This window comes from Capra hircus, chromosome 3 (genome assembly GCF_001704415.2).
Source record: "Capra hircus breed San Clemente chromosome 3, ASM170441v1, whole genome shotgun sequence".
NCBI lineage: Eukaryota > Metazoa > Chordata > Mammalia > Artiodactyla > Bovidae > Capra > Capra hircus.
Genome location: NC_030810.1, coordinates 98852044 through 98873503, shown reverse-complemented (window position 1 = coordinate 98873503; position 21460 = coordinate 98852044). Strand labels below are relative to the sequence as shown.

General features: G+C 42.8%; 1 protein-coding gene and 1 non-coding gene across 6 annotated transcripts in view; one reads left to right on the top strand and one right to left on the bottom strand.

Annotated features, from left to right (window-relative positions):
* The window catches only part of PDZK1 (PDZ domain containing 1), a 52090-nt gene that overhangs the window by 29941 nt on the left and 689 nt on the right, over positions 1-21460 (top strand). For all 5 annotated transcript variants that reach the window (XM_005677748.3, XM_005677746.3, XM_005677750.3 and 2 more), the window contains 7 exons: positions 8521-8732; positions 9493-9739; positions 11650-11786; positions 12623-12818; positions 15000-15196; positions 19087-19311; positions 19995-20288. In XM_005677748.3, the coding sequence (XP_005677805.2) occupies positions 8523-8732; positions 9493-9739; positions 11650-11786; positions 12623-12818; positions 15000-15196; positions 19087-19311; positions 19995-20288 (1506 nt within the window). In that variant the 5' untranslated portion in view covers positions 8521-8522. The remainder of the gene's footprint in view (positions 1-8520; positions 8733-9492; positions 9740-11649; positions 11787-12622; positions 12819-14999; positions 15197-19086; positions 19312-19994; positions 20289-21460) is intronic.
* On the bottom strand, positions 15702-15773 carry TRNAY-AUA. Its single transcript has one exon. It is a non-coding gene; the product is annotated as a tRNA-Tyr (tRNA).

Below are 21460 nucleotides of genomic sequence, written 5' to 3'. Positions count from 1 at the left end.
CTGGAAAAACCATAGCCTTGACTAGATGGACCTTTGTTGGCAAAGTAATGTCTCTGCTTGTTAATATGCTGTCTAGGTTGGTCATAGCTTTTCTTCCAAGGAGCAAGTGTCTTTTAATTTCATGGCTGCAATCACCATCCACAGTATGAGGCAAATATTTGTGGCTTGGACTTATGAAATCAGATTTGGGGCAGTATGTCTTCTTGATGTTCAGTAGAATTTTGAGGGATATTTGTTCATGATCCCAAGCAAGTTGCATGTACTCCAGGATGCTGATTGGAAAATCTAGTTGTTTGGCCTCAGACAGGAATGGAACTTGGGTTTCCACCCATTGGATGATGGAGGAAGAGAAATGGCCTCAACTCTTTTTTTTTAAAATTATTTATTTTGTCTGTACTGGGTCTTTGTTGCTGCATGTGGGCTTTCTCTAGCTGAGATGAGAGGGAGCTGCTCTTCACTGTGGTGCTCGGGTTTCTCACGGTGCTATCTTCTCTTGTCATAGCGCACAGGCTCTAAGGCAGGCAGGCTTCTGCAGTTGTGGCATCACAGCATGTGGAATCTTCCTGGACAAGGGGTTGAACCCCTGTCCCCTGCATTGGCAGGTGGATTCTTAACTACTGAACCATCAGGGAAGTCCCAGCCTCAGCTCTTAAGGTGGTTAGGTTTAGGGGGGCTGGAAAGGGTCCCCTCAGACTTAATTCACAGAACAAAGAGCCTGTGACAGCTATCAAAGTTTGTTTTCATCTGCTGGATTCTGTTTGCCTGGGTCAGAACTAGCATGTGGTGGGAAGCAGAGGCACAGGCTTTAGGTTGCCACACACTCCTATGCTGCAGGTCAGGCAGAATCGTGGGCAGAGCGGGATCCTGAGAACCTCTCCTAACTAGGCTGCCACCTTGGTTTCTCAAGTTGAGTAAAGGTGAGTGCAAGGTAGCTGTTAATAGTTCACCCAGCCTTGACGTTCTCCTCTGACCCGTGAGGGTGTTATCCCAAGGCTGAGGGGGAGAGAAGGGGAGCTGGGAGCAGAAAGAGTGGTTTGGAGCATGAGCTTGTTAAACTTGCGGGGATTCTAAACATGCCCATGTTCCGGTTTCAGGCCTGGACTGAGCCAGTAGGTCTGAGGTGGGGCCTAACTGAGCATGTTTTTATAAGTCTCTGTTAGTGATTCTGAGGGCCAGCTAGGATTGAGATTAAATATGTTGAGGTGATTGTGAGGATTAATGAGATCATGTAGCATGCGTGAATATAGCATGGTGAGTTTTAAACAGTAAAGTGATTTTAAACGGTCTATAGATTTATGCTAACCACTGAGTACATCTGTTCTGTCAGAGGAAACCAGCTGCTGCCTTTGGGCAGACAACTCCCAGGACTGAGGAGATGAATGAAGATCCTCTAATTCTTGCTGACCCAGGAGTTATATTTTCCTTCCTTTCCTTCCCCAGAAAAATTTGCTCTTCCCCGACTTGTGTTTGATCTGATCTGTAGCAGTTTGGGGATTCTTTTTTTAAAACTTTTATTGGAGTATAGTTGATTTATAATGTCTTGTTTGTTTCAGGTGTATAGCAAAGTGAATCTTATATACTTGTATATATAATATACATATCTGTTCTTATATATATATACACATAAAGTATATATCCATTCATTGTTATATATATATATAATATATCCATTCTTTTCCCATATAGGTTATTATAAAATATTGAGTGGAATTCCTTGTGCTATACAATAGGTCCTTATTAGTTATCTATTTTATGTAAATGTATATATATATATTTATATATAGTAGTGTGTATATGTCAGTCCAAATCTCCTTATTCATCACTTTCCCTCACTTTCCTCCTTTGGTAACCAAAAGTTTGATTTCAAGATCTGTGGGTCTGTTTCTGTTTTCAGGATTCTTTCATACAATAATACCTGGAAACTAACAGGAGTTAGATAACTGCTTTAGAGCAGGAAGTAATTCGGAAAACCCTGTTTCCTTTGTTCTGGGAGATGCTTTATGTTCTTGTCAGGTTCCCACTGATCTTGAGATGCTCAAATATTTCTCAGGAGACAAGGGATTTTGATAAACTAAGTACCTTTTAAATCCCCTCACTTCTAGTCCTCCCCTGCACTGAGTGGAAGTGGGGGCTCAGGAGCATTTACGCCCATGGTATTTTTTAACTGGGCCTTTCCACTTGCAGCAACTATCACGGAACGGAGGGCTTTCTGAGGCGCCAGTGACAAGGCAGCGGTGCTTTACTGCTGGGGATCCCGCTGACCTGGGGATCAGTTAAAGTGCAGTCTCACTCTTTTCACAAACTAGCCTTGTCGGGGGAAGTCCTGCAGGTTCCAGACGCAAACACACAAACTGAGGGGAAAATGAGGCTTCCTGCTAGCTTTGGCCAGCTAAGCTGAACCCTTCTGGTGGTTTGAGTCTCACTTTTGTGGTCATGATCCTCTCAGGAGCAGCTCCTGCTCAGACTTGTGGCTCCACCCGGCCCTGCCGGGAGGCTGGGTGTTCCCCTGGGACCAGGAATGGGCCCATGTTGATGGCTGCCTGGACCTGGGAGACCTTTGTCTGCCTTGGCCTTGGAAGAGTCTCCTGGGTCCTACCAGATATTTCTCTCCTGTGGAAAACCACTTGGTGGCTTCAGTTCTTTCTCTGGCCACCTTCATAGGGCCTACCTGCCCTCCTCCTTGCTGTCATTACCTAGCCTTCCTAACTTCTAAGATGTACCTGCATTTTCTCCCTGACCAAGGACATATTATTCCCTTTCCTGGTAGCAATGATCTCATCCTTTTAGAAGGTGGGGTCTAAAGGTACAATTAATAATTAAGTTTGATTTAAAAAAATCTCTTTGGCTCTTACCTGGAGTCTTTCCTTCCTGCCAGCTGGCACTTTGTTCTCCTTCCCACAGACAAGCAACTTTGTTGCCAAGAATTGACTTTTCTCAGAGCTCAGAAATGGTTAGAGCTTTCTTTCATTTCCAGTGCTTTATTTTGGCTATTTAAACTGGGGAATAAAGCCGACTGAGGGTTTGATGGACTCCAGTTTCAGACGATTGCTCTTATGATGTTGTAGAAATCCATGGGCCTTCACTAATTACATATCTATCTACCATAGGGCTCTGATTCCTGTATTCTCAGGAAGTGGAAGATGGGGTGGGGGACTAAAGAAACAGGATCTTTTTTTTTGTTTTTTAAAAATCATTACCTTTACTTGTTTTTAATTTTTAAAAATTGAAGTATAGTGATTTACACTATTCTGTTTCAGGTGTACAGCATACTGATTCAAATTTTTATAGTCTATACTCCATTTAATGGAGTAGGAAATGGTAATCCACTCTAGCATTTCTTGCCTGGGGAATTCCACGGATGGAGGAGCCTTTTAGGCTACAGTCCATGGTGTCTCGAAGAGTCAGACAGGATTGAGCAACTGAGCACGTACATACTTCATTTAAAGTTATTATAAAATATTGGCTATATTTCATGTGCTGTACAATATATCCTTGTAGCTAATTTATTTTATACACAGTAGTTTGTATCTCTTAATCCCTGACCCCTGTCTTTTCCCTCCCCCTCTCCCTCCCACCACTGGTAACTACTAGTTTTTGTTCATATCTGTGAGTCTATTTTGTTTTGTTATATTCATTTTATTTTTTAGATTCCACATATAAGTGATAATATATAGAATTTGTCTTTCTCTGTCTGACTTATTTCACTAAGCATAGAACCCTCCAGGTCCAGCCATGTTGTTGCAAAATGTCATTCTTTTTTGCAGCTAAGTAGTTTTCCATGGTATGTATGTACCACGTCTTCCTTATCCGTTCATCTGTCCATGGTCACTTGGGTTGCTTCTGTATCTTGGCTATTGTAAATAACAGTGCTATGAACACTGGGGTGTGTATCTTTTCAAATCAGGGTTCATTTTCTTTGGATATATACCCAGGAGTGGAACTGCTGGGTCATATGATAATTCTACTTTTAATTTTTTGAGGACTGTCTTCCATGCACCCATTTACATTCCCACCAACAAGCGTACGAGGGTTTCCTTTTCTCCACATGTTCATCAACACTTGTTAGTTGTGGTCTTTTTGATGACAGCCATTCTGATGAATGTGAGGGGATATCTCACTGTGGTTTTGATTTGCAAGAAAAGGAGGAAGAAACAGGAAACAGTACTTTAAAAAATTTATTTCTTAATTAGGGGATAATTGCTTTATACTGTTGTGTTGGTTTCTGCCATACATCAATGTGAATCAACCATAGGTATACATATATCCCTTCCCTCTTGAGTCTCCCTCTCACCCCCGACCCCATCCCACTCTTCTCGGTTGTCAGAGCACCAGGTTGAGCTCCCTGAATCATACAGCAAATTCCCGCTGGCTCTCTGCTTTACATATGGTAATGTATCTGTTTCAATGCTACCCTCTCAATTTACCCCACCCTCTCCCTCCCGCACTGTGGCCGCAGGTCTGTTCTCTATGTCTGTGTCTCCATTGCTGCCCTACATATAGGCTCATTAGTACTGTTTTTCTAGATTCCATATATATGCATTAATATATGATATGTGAGGAAACAGCATTCTTGAATACAAAGGTCCTTCCTAGCTCAGCCCCAGGTTCCAGAGTCCCAGGCAGCCTCATCATGGAGCAGTCAGTGACATTCTTGCTAAAGTGATGGATCCCAGCCCTGCCTTAGGGGCCAGTGGAACACCAGGGTGTGTGTGGACTGGACCCACCAGGGCTGGATCTGTACCAGAGCCCAGTCCTCTTGACTCCTAGCTGAACCATCTCTACAAGATGGCAAAGGAGACAAATAGTTGCAGGGCTCTATGTAAGTCCAGGCTTTGATTGGCTTTCTGCATTGATACAGTTGAAAGTGTTAAATATTTCATCAGTTTGAGGTGGGCACCAGCATTAATCCTTTAGTGGTTGAATTGTGGGGAGGGCAAACAGAGTGAAAGGATGTAACCCGGGGCTTGGAGCAGTGGCTGTTTCCCCATCAATGTGGTAGCGTTTCTATCAGTATTTTTATCATTGTGAACTGGCTCTAATTCTCTGGGCTTTAACCATAGATGTTGAAAAGAAACTCTGATCTTGAACACCTGACCCTTCAAAGACATAAGTGCAGATCCGAGTAATTACTCTCTGTTTGAAACTTGAAACAAACAAACAAACAAAACAACTTGAGATTTTGCCCAGAAACGCATTTGTGTCTCCCTTTATTTCAGACTTTCAGGTCTCTATTGAGATACAGGAAAGCTGTGCTCTTCTCCTCTCCCCAAACACTAGACTGTCCTTCTGTCAAGGAGGTTTCACTTTCCATCCTTGAGAGAGTAGGATCCTGTGGTTGCTACTGCAGAGTGTGAGATGGCTGAATTTTAGGGGTGTGTACCTTAGAAATGTGTGGCTTCCCTGGTGGCTTAGTGGTAAGGAATCTGCTTGCAATGCAGGAGACTCTAGTTCGATCCCTGGGTTGGGAAGATCCCCTGGAGGAGGAAAAGGCAACCTACTCCAGTATTCTTGCCTGGGAAATCCCATGGACAGGGGAGCCTGGTGGGCTACAGTCTAGGGGGTTGCAAATAGTTGGACACGATTTAATGACTAAACAACAATTTTATTACTTAAAAAAAATTAATTTAATTGGAGGCTAATTACTTTATAATATTGCAGTGGTTTTTGCCATACATTGACATGAATCAGCCATGGGTGTACATGTGTTCCCCATCCTGACCCTCCTTCCCACCTCCCTCTCCATCCCATCCCTCAGGGTCATCCCAGTGCACCAGCCCTGAGCACCCTGTCTCATGCATTGAACCTGGACTGGTGATGTTTCACATATGATAACATACATATTTCAATGCCATTCTCTCAAATCATCCCACCCTCACCTTCTCCCACAGAGTCCAGAAGTCTGTTCTTTACATCTGTGTCTCTTTTGCTGTCTCTCATACAGGGCCATCGTTACCATCTCTCTAAATTCCATATATATGTGTTAATATACTGTATTGGTGTTTTTCTTTTGACTTATTTCACTCTGTATAATAGGCTCCAGTTTCATCCACCTCATTAGAACTGAATCAAATGCATTCTTTTTAATAGCTGAGTAATATTCCATTGTGTATATGTACCACAGCTTTCTTATCCATTTTCCGGCATCTAGGTTGCTTCCATGTCCTGGCTATTGTAAACAGTGCTGTGATATATACTGGGGCACGTGTCTCTTTCAATTCTGGTTTCCTCAGTGTGTACACCCAGCAGTGGGAATGCTGGGTCGTATGGTGTCTATTTCCAATTTTTTAAGGAATCTCCATACTGTCCTCCATACTGGCTGTACTAGTTTGCATTCCCACCAACACTGTAAGAGGGTGCCCTTTTCTCCACACCCTCTCCAGCACTTATTGTTGAAAAAAACAGCTTTAGAAATGAGCATTCATATGTTGGTCACAAATAGCCTCATCTCTTGATGAAAATATCTCATCTAATGGTCTTTATTTTGAATAATTATAAGGACATGTTTAGAATTTTGTAGGATTTGGATGAAGTTTCTCTATTAATTACCTCCAAATTTCAGAGGGATTTTCTTTCTTTTCCTTCAAGAGTTTGCAGGCCTATGAAATTGAGAGCTGATAGGAATCTAGGGGTAAGTTTGGACATAGATGTGGATTCAAGTTGGAAAATGGAATCGATGCTTGTGGGATAGATGATCAGCAGAAAGAGAAGCCAAAGGTCAGAGTGAGAGGGACCACACACAGGTGCCTGTGTGTGAGAAGCCCCACTCTGGTGCTGCCCTCTTCTCCCCTAACTCCCTACTTCCCCCCTTTCCTTCCAAAGCAGCATCTTCCTGGTGGCTGGTCCAGATACAGTAGAGCAGCTAACACTCTCCCAAGTGTGGGTGGCAACCTTGGGGATTGTGTCTTCACTTTTTTCTGCCCTTGGTCCTCAGTGGGGTGAGCTCAGCCTTACGTTTGGGCCCTTGTAAGACATTACTTGAAACACTGTTTCTTGTTTCCTTGGCTGCTTAGTCATCCACGCCCCTGGTGGCTTGTCTGCCAGACTCTGCAGAGACCAAGTGAGGTAGCCAAGGGGTCAGGCCATTGGAGGCTTTCTGCCCCACGTGTCCTGTGTGTCTCTGTGGGCATGGAGGCCAGAGATGGCCACCTGGAAACATCATGCGTGGCTTCCAGGGAGCCTGGAGCGCTTTGTTGTCTCTCCTTCACTGCCCCCCCACCCCCACCCATGCCCTGTGCAGTCTTCGGCTCCTGTCCTTCCAGGAGAGACGGATGGTTTATTCTGAGCTGCTGGTGGGGAGCTGTGAGGAGGGGAGCATGAAGGTTTGCCCGGCAGGCAGTTGGCCCAGCAGAGTCTAGCCTCTGCTTTACACACACCAGCAGTTCTGGCCTCTGTTCTCAATCTCCTATGGAAAAAAACTGCTTCCACCAGGAGGGGTTGGGGACCCCTGGAAGGGAACTTTTTAAAAAAATTTTATTGATGTATAGTTGATATACAACGTTGTGTTCATTTCTGCTGTACAGCAAAGTGATTCATGTATACATATTTTTTCATATTCTTTTCCTTTATGGTTTATCACAGGATAGTGAATATAGCTTCCTGTGCCTGGCAGGAATCTTACACTTAATGACTGGGTGACAGGGCTCCAAGCTTTTACACTTTCCCTTTCCTCATCCTGTGGCCCAGGACCTCGATCCTACATGGAGTGAAAGAAGTAGCAGGATGGGTGGAAAAGGAAGGGGCTTCAGGAGGGATAAACCTGACCTGGCAGTGGGGGCCCTCTCTCTGTGGGGAAATCCTTACTCCTCTCTGACTAGAACTCCACGGTTGTGGAAACCACTTTGCTGTTTCCAATGTGTCATGTCAGCTCTAAGGTCTGACTTCTCTGATTTTTAATTGCTTGAGGTTTTCCTTATCTTGTCCCATCTCACCACTCTGACTAATTCTTCAGGTCTTGGAAAAGTCATTTCTCTAGGAAGCAGTACTTTATTCTTCTCACCCCATTCCTTGCTCCCAAGACTCTTATATTCTCCCTTATCACTCTGTTCTTCCCTAGTAGATCATTCACCACGTTTCTGTAAAAACATGTTCTCCCTGATACAAGAAGAAAAGTATAGATCTGTCTTGTCCACAGATTTATCTTCAATGCCTTGAACTTGGCAAGCTCTTCAGATATTTAAATGAAAGTGGACTTGGATTTTCTTAAAAATTTGGAACTAATTTCTTTTGGTCATGGGACAAAAGGGAATTTGGTTTTGGAACTACTGAAATTGAAGCATCTGTGTCCAGTACCTAGCTGAATACATGGGTCTGAAACTCAAGTGAAAGGTCATCTTTGGGGAGGAACAGATTTGGAAATCACTAGCAAGTCCTGGAAGGTGACCTCCCATACCCCAAATGTTGCTACCTGAACAGCTGGGAGCTGGTGTGATTAGAAGAAAAGATGTGTAGGAGATGGAGTACAGATTTCTCACCCCAGTTAGACTCTTTCTCGAGGATTCACCCATTTGGTTTTCATCACAGAAATGGCCTCCACCTTCAACCCCCGAGAATGTAAGCTAACCAAACAGGAAGGGAAAAGCTATGGCTTCTTCCTGCGAATTGAGAAGGACACTGATGGCCACCTGGTCCGGGTGATTGAGAAGGGTAGCCCAGCAGAGAAGGCGGGTCTCCAGGATGGAGACAGAGTTCTTAGGATTAATGGTGTCTTCGTGGATAAGGAAGAGCATATGCAGGTAAGTAGGACATTTGGAGTTCTTCGAGGATCTCTTTAGCCCCTGTATCTCTGATTATTTTAGTTCTGGGTGTTAGTGGAGCTTTCCTGGCTGCCACTGGTAGGGCAGGACACCTTTACAGCTATACTCTGCCAGCTAATCAACTGTCCTATGATTAACCAAGAACTGTAAAAGTTATTCCTAGGTTTGAATAGTGTCAGGTCTAATGTGCATTGCATATTTGCTATGTGAACGGGACTATACTAGGCAATTTCATATTCATTATTTTGTTAAATCCTTGGCACAACCCATGAGGTACCATTTCACAGTCGAGGAAGTGGAAGCTCAGACACCTTAGCTTGCTAATGTGTTCACACAGTGAACATGTGGGAGTGTCTGACCTCACCCCGATTCTATCTGCCTCTAAGTGGGTACTCCTTTCACTGTACTGTGCAGTCTCCGTAGACTCAGGAGGACCTGCTGTACTTCGGGGCAGCATTCATCCCGGGAGAAGACCTGTCCTAGTAAAAGTTCCCTGGGCTGGGCTTGGGCTGCACTCTATAGAGTCCAGTGGTGCTAAAGACCCAGCCTAATTTGTCCCTGGATCTTGGTGGGGCCCAGGTGGAGACGGCTGGGGGATGATCTGCTGACTACTCGGATGTCAGGGGCCAGTTGATAGAATCTGCAGAGTCAGATGGTGAGCACTGCTCTCTCACCCACAACCCCGGTGGTTGATAGAGGGTTATTGGTTAAAGTTAATCTTTTTCTTTCTTCCTCTTAGGTTGTGGATCTGGTCAGAAAGAGTGGGAATTCAGTGACTTTACTAGTTCTGGATGGGGATTCCTACGAGAAAGCCGTGAAAAAGCAAGTAGACTTGAAAGCGCTGGGTCAAAGTCAGGAGTCGAGTTTGAACGATAAGAAGCCGCCCTCTGTGATGAACGGAGGAGCACAGATGTGGACGCAGCCACGGCTCTGCTACCTAGTGAAGGAGGGGGGTAGCTATGGCTTCTCTCTGAAAACTGTTCAAGGTGAGCTTGAAGGTGGGGCAGGGACAAGCAGAGAGATTGGTATCTGTTAATGACTTTGCTGACTAACTATCAATTGCTACGGAGATTCAACAGCAGCCTCTCTCCCCTGGCCCTTCCTTTGTACAGCTGTGCAAAGAGGGGTCAGGATGGTGGGCAACAGCACTGTGGAGGGACACTGGGCGCTCGCGTCTGCCTGTGCTTGTTAAGCTGAGTCCTCAAGGCCAGAGGGTTAGAGGGTTGATGCTTCTCTGGGGGTAAGGATGGAGGAGAGAATGGAGAATAAGAGGCAAGAAAAAGGTGGTTCTCCATGAGCTACTTTTGAATTAGAATGATATCTCTGAGTGTCCAGGTGGTCACTTATTCAAAAAATCCTTGAGCACTTATTTATGTATCAGCTGCTGTTAGAGTTGCCACAGGCACGGCCAAGATCCCCACCCTCCAGTGGCATCAAGGTAGTACCCTCAGCTGTGGCTATGCTTTGAGATGTCTCCCTGACCTCTAGCTGAGAGGTCCAGTGATTTGAGAAACCCCAGCCATCAGAAAGTACTAGATTCTGTTCCTAGAATTTCAGAGTTGCAGGCTGACCCATGAACAGTTGCCTGTGGTTTTTTGGATTTCACTGGGATTGAGATTGGAACCATAGCTGGTCAGGGTTTTGGTTCCACCTCTAATGTTGCTCCTTCCCTGTTCTTTCTGTACTAGAAAGGCACTGGTGGTGGGTCATAATTTGCTTAAGTGATAAAGAGCTTCCTAGGTGGCTCTATTGGTAAAGAATCTCCCTGCCACTGCAGGAGACCTAAGAGATGCATGTTTGATCCCTGGGGCAGGAAGATCCCCTGGAGAAGGAAATGGCAACCCACTCCAGTATTCTTGCCTGGAGAATTCCATGGACAGAGGAGCCTGGTGGGCTATATACAGTCCATGGGGTTGCAAAGAGTCGGACACGACTGAGCAACTAAGGCTTGGCTTGGAAAGAGCAGACCAATACTACACATGGTTTCTAAGGCTTATTTAACCTGTTAGCAAGAGAAACAGACTAGCTATAAGAGATATCTCTTGAGTTTGCCAGTTGTTAAAACACAGTGATATAGGTGGTCAAGGGAAGCTTGGCATTTCTCAGAGGTTTATTATCAGTAATATGGTAAAAAGAAGAAAAGAAAGAAAGAAATTGCAGTTCAGACTATTTGTTTGGCCTTTGTGTAATGTCTGTGGTGAAAGGTTTAAATTAGCTTTATGAAGAAAATGTTTTCTTCAGGACAAACATATAAAAAGGTAACAGGAGAAATGCCAAGTATTTGAGAAAGCAGAGTTTAAATTATTATTTACAAATGGTCTATATAGTCATAATGAAGGTACCCTTTGCCTGGGCTGAAATATCAATACCTTGACAGCACTGACAGCACTGCTTTAAGCACCTGAACCCTCCTCCCTGCTAATCCAGCCTGACCGTACGTGTCTGTGCTTTCCTCTCTTCCTGTGCCCGTCTGCTTCAGCTCGCATCAGTGAGATTTATTCAGTCCACTGGGCTGTGGTAGTTGGTGATAGTTTTAAAGAGGACAGAACAGAGCAGATGCCGTCTAATTCTACAAATGCAAAGGAAAGGGAGTATGACACAGCGATGCTGAGTGGGCACGATTCGCTGCTTTCTGGTTCAAGAGGCCAGTGCCACTTGAGATTCCTTCTTTGTACTTATTTGGGCTCAGAAATCCTATTCAAATCAATAAAAACCAACTGAGTAATGGCTGTGTCAAGTTTGTGCTGAGCTCTAATTGTCATTCTGTATCAAAGTCTATCTGAGTTAGTCCTAAAATGCGATGTTCTAGTTTTATATTATTGGGAGAAAACCCTTTGCCGTTAGACTTTGAGTGTAATGGAGCTGTGACACCTGTCTACCCCCTACTCTCTTTCAGGTAAAACTGGAGTGTACATGACTGATATAAAACCTCAAGGTGTGGCTATGAAAGCTGGAGTGCTGGTTGATGACCACTTGATTGAAGTGAATGGAGAGAATGTAGAGGATGCCAGCCACGAGGAGGTGGTTGAAAAGGTATATCCCAAAGGAGCACTTTCTCGCCTTTAACGTTCACTCTGCTCTCACTGGAAGTGACAGGAAGACAGGAATGGTAGTTTATGATGGGAAGACTGTGATATGGGAAGCTAAACCTTCGTATTAAGAGCCAACAGACTCATTAGTGGTGTAAGCAGTGTTAACATAGGGCTTTGGAATGAGGCCTTTGCTAGTTTCATGTTGTCTTGAAGAAGTGTTCTAAAGAACCATTATCTTCTGGATCTTATGTGTAAGTTACTGGAATCACTCTCTAAACTTGTAGTAAATTCGATCTTGAATCAATGTTACTAAAGTGTTTTAATATAAGCTGGAAGATGACCAGTGTGGGTGATGAATATCGAGTTCTACATGGGGAGTATCTGATGTGTTATACCCCAAGTCCTATGCCCCAGCATGATGCATGGAAAACACTCAGAGGTTTTTCTTTGGGGTCATATGGAACCTTGAAAATTGACCAACTGTATCTTTTCTTGGTAGAATGGTATTTCAAAGTAGACCTTTACTTTCTTTTCCAAATTCCTTTCCTAGTCTTCACCTAAGTACCTTTCTGGGTTTTCTGAATTCTGGCTTTCACTTGGGTTCAGTTAGCATCTGTGTGGGTGACGTCATACTTAACAAAGGGAAAAACAACTATATAAGGGAAGATAAATAAATACCAGTGAGGTGGTACAAAACAGTATTACAGCTTAATTAAGCTCAGGACTTACATCCTATATATCCTTTTTATAGACTGTGTGCCTCAACACAGAAACTTTCCTATTTCCCAGCATCTTTCTTGGAGACTGATGTTGGTCCTCACCTGAGTGTTGTTGCAGGTGAAGAAGTCTGGAAGCCGCATCACATTCCTGCTTGTGGACAAGGAAACTGACAAGCACCATAGCGAGCAGAAGATAAAAGTCAAGAGAGAAACAGCCAGTCTGAAACTGCTACCCTGCCAGCCCCGTGTTGTAGAGATGAAGAAGGGAAGCAATGGCTACGGTTTCTACCTGAGGGAAAGCCCAGAACAGAAAGGTAAGGCACTTGAAGAGCAGAAAACTTGGCAGTGTAACCACCCAATTCTTCATCCCAGTCTGACTCCAGAGTTCCATTAGGCCCCCCAGGCCCCCATCAGGGTATCCTTAGGTTTTCATAGCAGAATTATAAAGCAGAATTTTGGATCTGAGCAGTAGCATGCCAGTAAATTGGCTCTCTGGGGGGTTAAAAAAAAGCCCTAATTTGTAGTATGTGTTGTTTCGTTGTGGTGTAAATACTCCCACCATGTCTGATTTCAAGCTATAACAGCTGTCATAGAACGCGAAGTTGAGAAGTATTCTCATGAGCTGGTGTGGTGTGTGACAGCGCCAACATCCCACTAGATCTGAGGCAGGGGTGTGGGTGGGGATCTGGGACATGAATAGAACCAGGAGTCTTTCTGATTCCCTGTAATTCAATAAGAATTAAGGTCCTCCTACACAAGCTGAATATATTACGAAAAAAAAAATGTAGGTTCAGGCCATGAAAACTTATTCACCCAGAATTACCATTTTCTTTCCATCATATATATTTACATTAATTTATGAAACATTAATTTGACTCATGGTATAAAAACATCCTCAGGATCTTTGAGAATATCAAATGAATGTGATAAGAATTCTTCAGTCAAGAAGACCCCTATTTACTAGAGGAGATAAGACACATATGTCCATAACTGAAGGTAGATGGTAAGAAACATCTTAAAACAGGGCAGGTAAGATACTATGGAAATTCAATGCTGGAGCGAGTTTTTCCTCACTAAAAAAGTATTGGGAGGCCTCAAAGTAAAGGTAGCACTTGAGCTCTGGCTTTATAGTATGAATAGAATTTAGGCAAGTTGATGGGGTAGGGACAAATAAGTCCAATCCATGAAGATATGATTGCGTGAATAAAGCAGGAAGACACAGGCTCAGTTTGACTGCCATTTAAAGTGTAGCACAGAAAATCAAGTTAGAAAGGTCAGTCAGAGAGACATATGATGGACTGTTAGTGCATGCTGAGGAGTTTAGACTTATTTTCAGAGTTAGTGGGGAGTTATTTTTTGAACAGTGTGAGAGAGAAGAAAAATTAAACCTACATTGTCTTGCGGGCTTTATACATCTCAATTACTCCTAATAATTTTGTAAGAATTGCTGAAACTGGGGACTTGAAGAAGATACAACAATTTTTATATGGTCAAATAGTTCTAGTACAGCTAGAATCAAAATTAGGTCTGTTTAGTTCCAAAGCTCACATTCACGCTGTCATGCTGGGGAGTGACTCGCTCAGACGGTGCATCAAGATGAATCTGAAGGCAGGTCTATACTGGAGAAGGCAAACAAGGAGGGGAGAGCAACTGGTAAGGTAGCAGGTTAGGAAGAATTCAAGGCAGGAATGAATACAAACTGCATTTTAGGTAGAGGAACTAGGGCTCCAGGAGAGATGTGTAAAAATATTAAGGTAGCACTGAAGGACTTGGCTGATTAGACACAGGGAGTGGATGCTGAGGAAGAATCATGCTACCTGTCAGTGACAGGAGGATGGTGCTCCCACTAACGGGTGACCAAGAGATGCCAAGCAACTAGCTGGAAAAGTGAAATTGGAGCTTGTTAAAACTGTATGAGGGTCAAAAAAAAAAAATTAAGGGTGAGAGATCTGAAGGATTCTGGTGAAGATGGTTCAATTCCTGAAGACTCAACACCCATCTGTGTGGCACGCACTCACAGATCCATTCACAACTGAATTTGCCCAACTGCTACTAAAAGGCTAGCTTGGGTTTCCTGGGGTCTGAATTCTTTGGTTTTGTTCACCATTCTTCCCATCCTCTCCTCCCCCTTTTTATGGCTTAGCTTCTGCATAAGCATACAAGTATGCACACTGATTTCCTGGGACTTTGCTGACCCTTACTGCTTAGCATGCTGTTTTGTCAAGATTGAATCCCAAACAGTTTTAGTAATAACATTCTTTTCTTTAAGACTCTTTCATTATTAATGACTGGGTTTATTCCTAGAATGAGTTCTGACCAAAGAGCGAGGCGGATAGGATGTGTATAGATATCCTAGTGGGAAGGACAGGAGTTGTACTCAGCATGCCTTTTATATCTATTTTACAAGGGCTTTAGGCCCCAGCAGAAATCCCCCAGTTTGTTTTCTATGGATCTTTCTGGTAATTCTATTTAAATTTTTTTTGGGGGGTGGGTAGGTCAAATCATCAAGGACATAGATTCCAAAAGTCCAGCAGAAAAGGCTGGCTTGAAGAACAATGACCTGGTGGTTGCTGTCAATGGCAAGTCTGTGGAGTCCCTTGATCATGACACTGTGGTGGAAATGATTAGAAAGGGTGGAGATCAGACCTCTCTGCTGGTGGTAGACAAAGAGACAGACAACATATATAAACTGGTAAGTAATACAAGGTCACATATTCATGAATTAAGGTTGGGTCCATTCACTCACGCCCTCAAACTTTGGTTAAGTTACCACTTTGATCTTCATACTGGAAGAGGCATAACAATCATCATTAAGGCTGTACTGAAGCTCAAATTGGTAGATAAGAGAATGTGATGGGTTCATGAGGTTTAAGTCCTTGGAAGTAAGATTTCTGAAAGAATTTGCAAATGTAACTGCAGAATTTCTCTTGGTGACCTAGGAAAAATCTATGAACAATAGCCTGGAAATAAACAGATGTAGTCCTAACTTTCCCAAATAGGGAATGACTGGATTTTAATCTGTAGACCAATGTGTTCTACCAATCCCATGTAAAAGCCTAAAGAAAGTGAAAGTGAAGTCGCTCAGTAGTGTCCCGACTCTGCGACGCCATGGACTGTAGCCCACCAGTCTCCTCCATCCATGGGATTTTCCAGGCAAGAGTACTGGAGTGGGGTGCCATTTCCTTCTCCAAAGGATCTTCCCGACCCAGGGATCGAACCTGGGTCTCCTGCATTATAGGCAGATGCTTTCCCATCTGAGCCAGAAGGGAAGTCCACAGGGACTAGTTTATAAACCCTTAGCAAGGGAGTAGAAACATAGATTCACCAAGACCAAGCTGTGTCAAACTAACCTTATTTCCTTTTATCTCTTAGTCACAATAGCTATTGTCTGCATATTTTAAAGTTTTTCTTTAATAACACTTTGATCACAAGAACTGAGGTTCACTCTAGCTTAGCAGACATTCAGGGGCCTTCTAAAGTATCATCTGCCTTGTTGGGTGTTGGTCACAAAAATGAACCAAGATGAACTTGTTCTATGTGATATACAATAGAAGCATCCAAAGGCATATAAATGATATAGAGGGAGGAATATTATGGGTGGTAGAATTAGCCTCCTTCAGATTAAAAAATCCTGAAGCTTAGAGAGACTAAGTGATTGGCTAAACTCACTCATTTTAGCAAAGACTGAAGTCAGTATTTGAAAGCAAGTTTTAATTATGCCATACTCTCTCCCAGCACATTTTGAATAGATATTTCAAGACATTTGTGTAAAGAAGACTAACGAGTGAACTGGATGATAGAAAAATTAATGGGTTTTTAGCTAGTTGAACAACCATACCTAAGAGTACTTGATACTGGACCAAATGTCAACCCGAACAGACTCTAATAGCATGCTGTTTGTTCCTAAGCTAGCATATTATTAAATGTGGATGGAGACATGGAAAACATATTTAATATACTTAAATCATACAGATGACTTAATGTGTTGATAGATAATTACTAGAGACTAGTATTTAAAATATCAAGATAGAAGAATAGTCAAGACAGAAGAATAAAAACTAGTAAGTTTAAAGTTTAATCAGGAATATATTTCAAGTACTAAACTAACTTAAAAGTAAATTGTATAAATACCAAATGGTGAGGTCTGAACTGATGACTATAGAAAAAAGTACAGAAAACTTGATGACACTCTAAGTAGCTGCCCCTACCCAAAAAACTCAATTTAAAGTTACATTAATTGACACTTGGCTTTTGATGATAGTATTACTGTTCTGAGTTGATCAGACTATACCTGAAATTACCAGTAATGTAATTTTGGGTAAATAACCCTCCCTGTGCCTGTTTCCTTCATTGTAAGGTAGGTGTATCTATGGCAAAGGGTAGTTATTAAGTGTTATATGAGTAAATCAACAATGAGCCCAGTCCTGGCAACCTCACTTTAGGCCAGTGTCAAGAAAGGTAACCAGGGAATAGGTTTTGTAAGACATTATGTGAATATTTAGTTTGAATAACCATAGGTTTGGGGGAAGAAAGGAAAACACTGTCAAGAATTTAAAAGGCTAAATGGTAACTATGTAAGGTAACGGATCTGTGTTAATTCACTTGATTGTGGTAATCATTTCACAATGTATATGTCTAGCAAATCATGATGTGTACACCTCAAACATATGCAACTGTAACTGTCAATTATACATTGTTAGAGCTGGGAAGATACATGAAGCAAAAGCTGATGAGATTGAAGAGAAATACAATTCTACAATGATAGCTGGAGACTTCAATAGCCCATTCTCAATACTGGATAGAACAACCAGACAGAAGTAAGGAACTAGAGGACTTGAACAATGCAAACCAGCTAGATCTAATAGTCATACACAGAACACTCTACCCAACAGTGGAATACACATTCTTCTCAAGTGCACGCGGGATAGTCCTCAGAACAGACCATGTGCCAGGCCACAAATCAAGTCACAAGAGCCAAAAGATGGAACCAACCCAAGTGTCCATTGACAGATAAATGGATTTAACACAAATAACACACACACGAATTTGAAAGGCTATTACATGTGGGAAATAGACTTATTTTGAGGTGTCCTACGGGGCACAGCTTCACCAAATAGAGAAGGCATAAGGAGCTAGCTTTTGGCTTAAAGACAACCAAAGGTACCAGGAAAAAGCTTTGCAGAGTGGGAAGCTCCCAGATGGAGGAAAAAATCAAACAGAAGTCAGAAGGTTACTACAGTAGCTGCTGTAAAGGGAATTCAGGCATCAAGTCCTCTTCATGCATGCTCCTTTATGTGCTTGCTGAGTTGCATCCGACTCTTTGCAACCCCATGGACTGTAACCTGCCAGGATCTTCTGTCCATGGTATCTTCCAGTCAAGAAAATGAGTGAGTTGCCATTTCCTCCTCCAGGGCATCTTCCCAACCGAGGGATCAAGCCTGCGTCTTCTGTGTCTCCTGTACAAGCAGGCAGGTTCTCTATCACTAGCACCACCTGGAAAGTCCCAAGTCCTTTCCAATGCCTCCAATGACTTAACTATAATTTTAATGTTTTGATTAATATGAGAGAAATTGGATCTAAAAAGATGCCTGTCTCCATTCTCTTCCTCCCTCTTCTCTCCTGGAGTAAGTTCCATAGGTGGGTAGGTGCATGATGGTTGGATCTTTGATATATATATCAGTGAATAAAACAAACACCTAGACCAGTTCTTGGCACATACCAGACACCCAAATATTTGAATGAAGAATGAGTAAAGACTCATCACTGTCCTCTGCCTCAAGATTAGCTGCTACTGTCAGATACAGTTGATCTGTAGTGATAGCAGAAGTATTTTTGCATGTGATGAGTCATTCTGACAGTTTCCCACATTTTAAAGAGAAAGAAATGTGGGAAGATTTGCAAGTATAGCATTGAAAGATCTGAGGTTCACTGAATTGGGTAAGTAGGAGGTTCTGTGCTGGTGCTACTCTTTAACATTTTTTTATTTTAGGTTGTGCTGGGTTGTGGTGTGCGGGCTTCTCACTGTGGTGGCCTCGCTTGTTGTGGAGCACAGGCTGTAGCACACGGGCTTCAGTAGCTGCAGCTTGCGGACTCAAGAGAGCACAGACTTGAGTAGTTGTGATGAACAGGTTTAGTTGCCCTGAGGCAGGCAGGATCTTCCTGGACCGGGGATCAAACCCATGTCTCCTGCACTGGCAGAAGGATTCTTATCCACTGTATCATCAGGGAAGACCTGTGCTGGTGCTACTCTTGTTTAGAAAGGAAGATGTGGTCACTATCATGGAATCAGAATAAACTAGCAGTTCTGTTAGATTTGGATCCTTGTACAGCATTCTGTACTGCTCTTATTTTATGTGTATGTACATTTGCTTACATGTTTATGCTTATTATTCTGTAACTAAGTTCAATCTTCCTTTATACCTTTTCTGTTTGGGGTAGTAGAGATATTTTACAGCTCTCAACCAGATGTATCTGGGAGAGGAGTGGAACATAGAGGATGCCTTATAAATTAAACCAGCACATTTAATAAAGTGTAAATTCTCATACTTATCATTAATGTTTTTTCCACTTTATTTTCAAAAGGCTGGCTTTTCTCCGTTCTTCTACTATCAAAGCCAAGAGCTGCCTAATGGTTCTGTCAAGGAGGCTCCAGCTCCTACTCCTGCTCCTCTGGAGGTCTCAAGCCCGGAAGCTACCGAGGAAGTAGGAGACCATAAGCCTAAACTCTGCAGGCTGGCTAGAGGTGAAGATGGCTATGGCTTTCACTTAAATGCGGTTCGGGGTCAGCCAGGCTCATTCGTCAAAGAGGTATGGTGAGCTGGTTGCAGCAGCCCAGTGAACACAGCCACAGTGAGGAGAGCCTCGGTTTCTCCCACTCCCTAATGGCTCAGGAAAAAGATTACACCAAAGGCCTACACTGAGTGTCTCACTTGGGTTCACGTAAATACTGGTCTCATACCCTTTAAGATAGCTAAGAGTACATCAAAGTTCACATCATTTGTTTCTGAAACATCTGTGTGTCTCTTTAGACATTTCAAATTAAACAGAGTGAGTTGACATGACTGTAGTTGATAGTCACTACTAATAACTCGTCTGGGAGTAATACTTGTTTGCTTCTGTGTGGCTGGCATAATGCCACCCTGCAGGGACTGACAGAAAACTATCTCTGTAGCTCTCAAGTTGGGAATGAAGAAGGGGGACCTATGGAATCTAATGCCTTCACCCTGGAAAGCACTGTATGAAAGATACACAATAGGATATTCAACCATTGTGAACACTATTCTTTTGAGTAGCGCTTGTGAAATTGTAGCTTTCATAAGCAGAAAGCATTAGGGCACCATTTTAAACTTCCGTACCTCAAGGGGAAATGTCTGTATTCTCAACATGACTGAGAATAAATTCTCAAAGCCCTCACCTCTCCTCTGAAAAACTGCTAGCCTAACACTCTGTGGTCTCCGCCTGGAAGTGGTAACGCAGAACTCTGCTCACAGGTGCAGAAGGGCGGCCCTGCTGACCTGGCGGGGCTGGAGGACGAGGACGTCATCATTGAGGTGAATGGAGTGAACATGCTGGATGAGCCCTATGAGAAGGTGGTGGACAGAATCCAGAGCAGTGGCAAGACTGTCACACTGTTAGTCTGTGGAAAGAAGGCCTATGATTATTTTCAGGCTGAGAAAATCCCTATCGTTTCCTCCATGGCTGATCCACTGGATGACGACCCTGATCCTGATGAAGGCAGGCTGGAAGAATCAGAGCAAGACTCACATACGGCAGAACGAGAACGAGTGAGTGGTGATACATTGCTTATAGTGATCTAACTAACCAGAGTATGGTAACGTCCTTAACAAGTGCACCATGTATCTACGTTTACCACAGGTTTCCTAAAACACTAGAAAATTACAGTGTAAAGAGAACTAGCAAATTCAGTTACCACGGGTGAGAGGAGGTAGTTTAAGAATAAACTTATTTTTCACAGCATGGAGTTGACAGTAACTTATCAAAATTATAATGAAAACACCAGAAGAACCCAAATCAGACTATTTACATACAAATTCTGGAATTGCCATTTATCACTCTTGGGTAATAGGCTGGGTGACGTGCCAGCCTTGGGTAACAGAAAATAATGGATTTATTCTCTGTGCCTCAGTTTCCCCACCTATAAAACAAAGATAATTTGTAGGATTGTTATCAGGATATATTAAGACTTTTAAGTCTTTGAACAGTGCCTGGTTCATGGTGAGCATGAGAATGAATGGTGGTGGTTAGAGACAATATTCTTTTTAAAATAACTGGCAAGTATTCAAGTTTCATTACTGGGGAAGAATAAACATTATTCTGTTTGTATTTCATTTAGATAAATTCCTTGACAAGTCTCAATTTCTCTTCATAGATGAACTTGAGGTCTGAAAGTAAACTATCCAAGTGCATAAAGGAAATGCATGACAAAGCCAAGACTCTAAATAAAAGTTTTACATTTTTTTTCATTACATTATTTCTGCATATTGGTAATCTAAAAAGCAAATACTCAGTTTTAATGAATACAAGCTGTCTTAGTCTGTTTGGGCTGCTAAACAAAATACCATAGACTTGGTGGCTTACAAACAACAAACATGTATTTCTCACAGTTGTGGAGGTTCAGAAGCCCAAGATCACAGCACTGGCAGATTCAGGGTCTAGTGAAGGTGCTCTTCCGGGTTGCAGACTGCTGACTTCTGGCTTGCCTTCACAGGGCAGAAGGAACTAAGGATTCTGGGGGCCACTTATAAAGGCCTAATCTGAGTCATGAGAGCTCTGCCCTCCTGACCTAATCACCTCCTCATCACCTTGGGAAACAGGATTTCAACCTCTGCACTTTGGGGAGATACAAACATGCAGACCATAGCATACATGTTGCCATTGATCTTGTATCCTGTATTGTTTCACAGAGAAAGTATTCTAGATGTCTTTAAAAAAATTC